The following is a 7500-nucleotide window of genomic DNA, read 5'->3' on the forward strand; positions in this document are numbered from 1 at the left end:
TTGGGTCTTGTGGCGAAGAAACTCGAGATTGCTAGCAAGGAGTTTCTTGAAGGATGTTTGTACATGGCAGTGCAAGTGAAAACAAATCCAACGAAGAAAACTACTGCAAATGAAGCACCTACTGCGAGAGCAACCGTTCAAGAGATTACCGGCGATATTTCAAACGCCGTTTCCACGGAAAATCTACCGAAAGTCAATCAGTCCAAAAACGGCAATGATAGTGAAGTCGTTAATAGTAACGATCAACAAAATTTCACAAATGTTAACAATACACTAACTAATCTGCAACAGCTTGAGGCATTAACAGATTCCACCTCTGGAAAACACCGTGACAACGCTAAACTAAAAGATACTTTGTCGGTAAATAAAACGGCTGGCAGTTCCTCAAACCAAACGGCGGCGACACAGTTATCGCACGGGGAGAAAAAGGTAAACATCACGCAAGTCGCAAATACGTCACAAAACGCACTGAAGGTGAATATGAATCTGCTGAACAACACCAATATAATGGCTTCCCGTGCCGAAAAAAAGCTAGTTAACCAGAGTGACAATCTGCGAATCGGCTTGTCAAAATCAAACCGTCCGGACTCTGAGCCCGCAAATGCAACATCAGCAGCGCATCACATTCAAAGTACTTTACAGGACGCCTTCACAGCTGCCAAGCAACAAGCAATAAACATGAACTTAACATCAGCCAATGTAATGGGAGTTGTTGCAGGAAAAGTAAACTATTTACCGCAAACAGGTTCCACCTCTGCGTTAAAGCAACACCAAAATCCTGTCAATTTGCCCACTACACCAACACAAGCGGTATATGGGTATGGACCAGATCAAATAAATGAGAATTTTAAGTTTCTGAATAGGGCGAATCAAGGAAACAAATTTCAGCCAATGACGAATGGCGGCCGTGGACCTACACAGCCAGCAATTCCTGGAGGACAACTTGCTCAGATAAGAGCAAAAGCCGCGGCATTGGTTGACACTGCATTCAAAAACCAACAACACCAAGCAAGAATTCACGCAATGGGACAACAAAGACCAAAAGATGTCAGCTTGATTTATGGACAACGACAACAGGTTAACCTCCCATTAACTTACTTCAAACAACTAATGAGCCCGCCAAAAAGCCTCCGCGCTCCAAATTATATAACTGCACCAGCGCATGCCTCTCAAGCGAGACCGCTGATAAGCCCCGGCAGCGTTTTAATTACAGCTCCACAGCCGCAGTTCGTGTACAAACAGACGCCGCTGACCAATAGCGGTTTCAAATTCCCACTAAACAGCTGGGCAGGAATGGCATCAGCCGGGAGACAGAATTTCTTTGGAGGCAGCCAAGCATTAAAAAACTTTCGACCAACCCGTCCATTTGAGGAAAAAGCTAACTCTAAGCTGGAGGATGACATGTCTAACAAGCAACCGGACAAAAATGGTAAGAACGAAAAGTGAGAAAGAATGCTTGCAAGAACCAAATGCTAGAAATGGTAAATAAGATCAAAAAAAGTATCAAGCGTTAAATGCGCATATTCCGATATGAAAATTAACAGAACTTGCAAGATACCTTTCTTGGACATTGTGACATGTATTGCGAGTAGTTAAATCGTCGATCTGGGGAAGGGGGCGAGGGCGAAAGAGACAAAGAAGGGGGGAGGGGGGTTGGGGGTGTGTGTTTTCCTTGTTCTGCAGATTCGAGGAAAGGAAAAAGTAATCATTTGCTGTGCTAAAAATCATGCACCACAAAAATACAAAACAAAAATACTGCGATAAACTTGAGCCTCGTCAGATTGCCGCCATCAATCATAAAATATTTTATAACATTTATTTCTTCTTCCAGACAAGTGCATCAGCCTTAAGTTCATCAACAAAATTCGTAAACCGATCAAACTGGTATCGAGCATGAAACTTGGAGGTTATCTTATCACTGCTGAAACATTTAAACTCAAGACAATTTTCAAACACCCTCGAAAACACCACCACGTGATATTCTACGCTCGTGACGCAGACGATATCGACAATGAGGTGTTACTCAACAATAATAACGCAATCGCTGTCACGCCAGGAGGATGTGACTTGCCGTTTAGGAGTGTGCTATTGTCACATCATGGACAGATTCCAAATGCTGGTATGTAATGAAAATACTCATTTGATTTATCTTTCAAACAGGCGCACACAATTAAATCCCCGATTTTACACTTACATCAACGATGGTGTATAACGAGATTTCTTGTTTACAAACATTGACGTCACATTTCTTTTGATATTAAAATTTGATAATCACGGAACAAAAAAAGTTATTGTTTCAACAGCCAACTAGCTTCTGGTTGGCATATTAATAACAATGGCTGACGTAACGAGAAACATAGCTTTGTGTTTGTATCTTCACACCACAGGCGAGAAATCCGGTTTACCATAATTGGAGCGAAATGTCCAAAGCGTACTGGGTTTAGACAAAGAATCATAAGCAGATATTAAACACACCGGAATGTACAATGCACGTTGTTAACTAGACTTATTACCTTGAGGCGTTCTCCGTGCCTTTGCTCCGTATAAAGGGGTCTCTAAAGCATGACAACGCCCCAAGAAAACTCGGAGAAAGGATAGGAAAGGAACTTTATTTAAGTGTCTAGTCGTTCTAGCGCTGGAGCGCTGATTGGGGACACTGTAAACTGAAATCAACAAATCAACGCAAATCAATGTTGGTTTTTGAGAAGAGGGGAAAACCGGAGTACCCGGAGAAAACCTCTCGGTGCAGAGTAGAGAACAAACAAACTCAATCCACATATGACACCGAGTCTGGGAATCGAACCTAAGCCACATTGGTGGCTGCGCCATCCCTGTACCCCAGAAGCTGATAAAATTAATTACCTTTGCAGAAATAGAACGACTTCGCGAAAAGGACGAGTATACAGCTTCCATGGAAGCAGCCAAGAAGACTAAGCACGGAAGAGAAGACGAGAACTTGTCGCAGTGGACAGCATTTGGGGCTTGTGCAGCATCGTGTGGAAGAAGCGTGCAGACCAGGACACGCATGTGTAAACCGGGTCACGTGTGCAAGGGATCCACAATTCAGAGCAGAACCTGTATACAAACACCGTGCCCAAGTAAGATTCTAAGCTTAAGACGCGCACTTGAGATAAACTGCAAAATAGTGAGTACAGCGCTGAGCAAAGTAGTGCGATGAAAGGGAGTTTAAAGGCTCCCGCAAACGAGGAAACATTGTTGCGGAAACATCGTTTCCCGAAATGTTTCTTCGGCGCCCAAACAAGGAAACATTTGCTGAGAAAGAAACATGTTTCTGAAGAAATTAACAAACCTTATTTCTTCCCAGGAAGCAAATTCTGCTTTCTTAACAAACGTTTCCTGGGGGCCGAAAACGGGGAAACATTTGCTTGCGCAACAATGTTTCGGATTGTTTCCTCGTATGCGGTCGCCTAAGCAACGACGACGCTTACAGCAACAGCAACGTCACAAAAGATGAATATCATTGGTTAAGAGTGGAAAGACAATCGTCTACACATGCGACACGCATTTTAGTACATTTCGTTGACGTAAGCTACTCTGAAAACAATCACGTGAAATCATCAAAGTCAAGGTTTTGACAACAACGTGGGCATACAACGAACCGTTTAATTTTCTATCTTTACTTTAAAATAGTTCGTGCCATAGTATGTCGGTATTGTACAAAGTGCCTACGATGGATTAATCGCGAAACACTTATAATAGCCCTAAGTGATGTTTTCGTCGGCATTGCGGTTATCCTCTCTTGCTCCAAGAAAATCCCCAAAGAGAGAAAGGAACATACACCTTATTCCAAAATGGCCGCCATTTAAGTATCCTTTTGTTTGCTTGCAAATTAGCCCTTTTTGCCTCTTTCTTAAGGTGATTGAACACAGTTTTTAATACCTATGCTTCATTTACCTTTGTCTCTAAAACCCTTGATCCTTTGGTCGCCAAAAATGGTAGCAAACAAGTTAACAACACGAACTTCGGTTTTTTGATAGTTGAGCTGACGTATATGCCATTGCCATGGCAATATGAATAAATCTAAACAGGCCTCTAAATCGGTTTTGTTTATTTTCCGAAAACCTAGTCGTTAGATTTTCTTTATAATTTGCATTCAACAAGCTTGTAACGATGCTCACAAGTTAACACTACTTTAATAATAATTTGACAGAGAGATCTTTAATTATCCCTGGAATAGCTAGAATTTCTTCGTTAAAGTTCAATTTTTTTTCAATACTCCAGTTACTTATTTCTTAAAGTATTTTCGAGCCAAATTTCGTTAAATTCTAACGAGTGGTCAATCGCAATCTTTTAACTTACTACGCATGCGCTGCATTTAACTGGGTTCTTTCGATAACATGAGGCAAGAAATATAAGTGATAGAAACCGACGTTTCGGTGCATCTTTTGCCATTATCAAGGTTACATAAGGATAAAATGCGGTTTGCGAAAGGCTAAGTTGAAGCGAATTTGCACAAAAGAGTACCAAGCTAATTACATGAATACTTTAGCACGAAGAAAATCCGACTGTACATTCAATGCTGGTTTAAGATCTTGAATACACAGCATTTCATTAACAAGGTAGTCAAATTTGTTCGTGCATTTCTTGATTACATTGAAGCGTGCTAAGAAATTGTTCGGAACAGCAGTGTTATGTTCTTTGCAATTAATGATTATTCACCGAAACGTCGGTTTCTAGATCTATCACTTATATTTCTTGTCTCACGTATTTCCAAATCGTTTCTTGTAAGTCTTTCGATAACAAAGAAAAATCTGCGAATTGCGGAGTTCTTTGCATCGTTACGTTAAAGTTTTCTAACATACATTTCTCATAAAAGACTAAAACCATCAAAACACTTTGTTCAATTATGAGGAAACATAGTACAGATAGCGGAAGCATTGAGCAAATAAAATGATTACTGTATTGATGACACGTTTATTTTTTGCAATCCTTGCGCGCGCGCTGCATTAGGGAGCTTCAGCACGCGCGTCCTTGAGACGCGGACGGCAACGGGAAGGGAGCATTTCGCGTGCCAGGACAGTGGTGTCTCCCACTGTCATCTCTAAAGGGCAAAAGATACTCAGCAATGTAAATGTGGTTGTATAAAGACAAGTTAAAAGTGAAAACAGCTCACTTCCGGTTGCCGTTCGCGTCTCAAAAACGTGCGTGCTTAAACCTATTGCGTTAGCAAGAGCGCGCGCGAAAACTGTGTTAAGGTGGCCGAACACGATCTCTCTGTCAAATTATTACTAAAATAGTGTTAACTTGTGAGCATCGTTACAAGCTTGTTGTATGCAAATTATACTGAAAGAAAATCCAACGACCAGATTTTCTGAAAATAAACAAAACCGCTTTTAAAGCTCCTTTTACATTTATTTATGTTGTCATGACAACGGCATATACTTCAGCTTAACTATCAAAAAACCGAAGTTCATGTTGTTAACTTGCGTGCTACCACTGGACGAAAGATTGCACTTAAGTAGGTATATCTTTGCATCAAATTTGCAGTGTGCAAATTGGTGTAAATCCGTTTTTTCGTCCACTGTACCATTTTTGGCGACCAAAGGATCAAGGGTTTTGGAGACAAAGGTAAATGAAGCATAGGTATCAAAAACTGTGTTCAGCCACCTTAAACTTAAATTCAAAAGGATATTTAACCTTGAACGAGGCAACAAGGGCCAATTTTTAAAATTATTGCTTTCAATAAAAAAAATTATGTTTGGTATTATTAATAACGATTCTAAACTCTGTTTAGCCCTCAATCATTTAGTCATTATAGGAAAGTATTTTCTTTACGTAAAAACTCTTAACAGTAAATTTTACATCTTTAATGAATTTGTTTCCCTAGCTCGTGATAAGATTAGGCTAGAAAAATATATTTCTTGTACGACCACAACAAAATGGTCTGTCTCTTTTAAATACGGAATGAAACTCTGTTGTACTCAACCGATTGCGCTCTAAAGTTTTTATTGTATGAGGTTTAGGGTTAGGGTCAGATTGTCTTTTGTCAGATTGTCTTTTGTGAATGTTAACTGCACGTGTGTATGTTCAATAAAGTTGGAATTTAAAAAAACAAAAAAAAAAACAAGGGCCAATTTGCAAACAAACAAAAGAATACTAAAATGGTGGCCATTTTGGAATAAGGTGTATCCCGTTGGTGAAGCATTAGAAATAGAAAGTTAGAGAAGATAAAGCGAATAAATGGGTATAGGTGGTTTATTACGAATCGTTTGAGACAAAATGTCGGTGGACGAAAAGAAGGGAGAGAGCTATCGTTTTTTGTCCTTGAAGATGGCGGCGATGACATAACGTAGAGAAAAAGACATCTTTTGTACCATACAGCTCGGACTTAACTTTCGTTTCTTAAAGAAATAGGTGCAAAAGTTGTTGACTTTGTTAATGTGTTCTTGACTCTACAAGGATTCATTGTCAGTCTGAAGCGCGAAGGAGGCGTGTCGGTCAATAATTAGTCAGCACGCAATTGACCTACACACTGCGTTTTTGTTTGCTAATTTCATGCATCCACATGCATAATCAAAAAGTTCAAAAGGCCTGTTGTCATTGGCAACTGCTTTTAGTCCGGCAAAACAGACCTATGTAAGGACAAATCAAGAAGGAACTCGCCCTCTTACTGACTAAAGGAAGCTACTGTATATCTCTGCTCTCTCCACAAAAACAATCCATCGCCTTTGTCGATACCCTGTGTTAGTCGGATGTACTTTTTATTTCAGGGACAACATGTATAAAGACGTACACTGGAAAGTGTTGTGCCCTGCCTTTTGTGTTCCGCGGTTCGGCGGTAAACCGCTGTATTATTGATCCCAAGACTAATCGGTCATGGTGCGCAGTAACACCAAACTTTGACAAAGAGAAACGATGGGGATATTGTCACGAATCAGGTAAGCACGCGACCCACACGTGATACTCACATGCAAACGTAACAAACATATGCACAATGAACTTGTCTTCAGAAAACCCTCGTGGCAATCAGACTTCACACTTCCTTGTTGGTTAATTAGTGCCTACCGAGGTCAAGTGCAATCACACCAAGAGTGGACTTTTTTTCCACTCCACACATACGCATACGGTTACTAGTTGTCTATTTATACTTTCAAATGAAGCTATGATCCTCGCAGTTATGAACGCAATCTTAGCAATAGATCGTTTTCACTTGACGTTACGGTGGCCACGGCCACGGTACCTAAACAAAGGAATGGCGGCCATGATGGTGTATCAACCTAATCCTCTGGGAATTGAACTCTATTTTTATGCAAATACGTTCTTTTGTTTCTGTAATCCAATATGGCCGCTGAAAAATTCAAGACTTCAACGAGGTTTGAAACCGCGACCTCGCGATACCGGTGCGACGCTCCAACCAATTGAGTCATGAAGCCACTGACGTTGGGAGCTGGACATTTGTGGGTTCTTATGTTCTCGTGATGAATGAATCTACGAATGAAATGATATATGAAATAGATCATACATTGAAATGCGGATGTG

General features: G+C 40.5%; 1 protein-coding gene across 1 annotated transcript in view; it reads left to right on the forward strand.

The window, feature by feature from the left end:
* LOC138044497 (uncharacterized) overlaps window positions 1–7500 on the forward strand; it is a 14248-nt gene that overhangs the window by 5521 nt on the left and 1227 nt on the right. The window contains exons 3-6 of the mRNA XM_068891002.1: window positions 1–1429; window positions 1832–2119; window positions 2871–3098; window positions 6732–6899. The exon at window positions 1–1429 is cut by the window's left edge and continues 107 nt beyond it. Coding sequence (XP_068747103.1) covers window positions 1–1429; window positions 1832–2119; window positions 2871–3098; window positions 6732–6899 — 2113 coding nt within the window. The remainder of the gene's footprint in view (window positions 1430–1831; window positions 2120–2870; window positions 3099–6731; window positions 6900–7500) is intronic.

This window comes from Montipora capricornis, chromosome 4, assembly GCF_036669925.1.
Source record: "Montipora capricornis isolate CH-2021 chromosome 4, ASM3666992v2, whole genome shotgun sequence".
Taxonomy (NCBI): Eukaryota; Metazoa; Cnidaria; class Anthozoa; order Scleractinia; family Acroporidae; genus Montipora; species Montipora capricornis.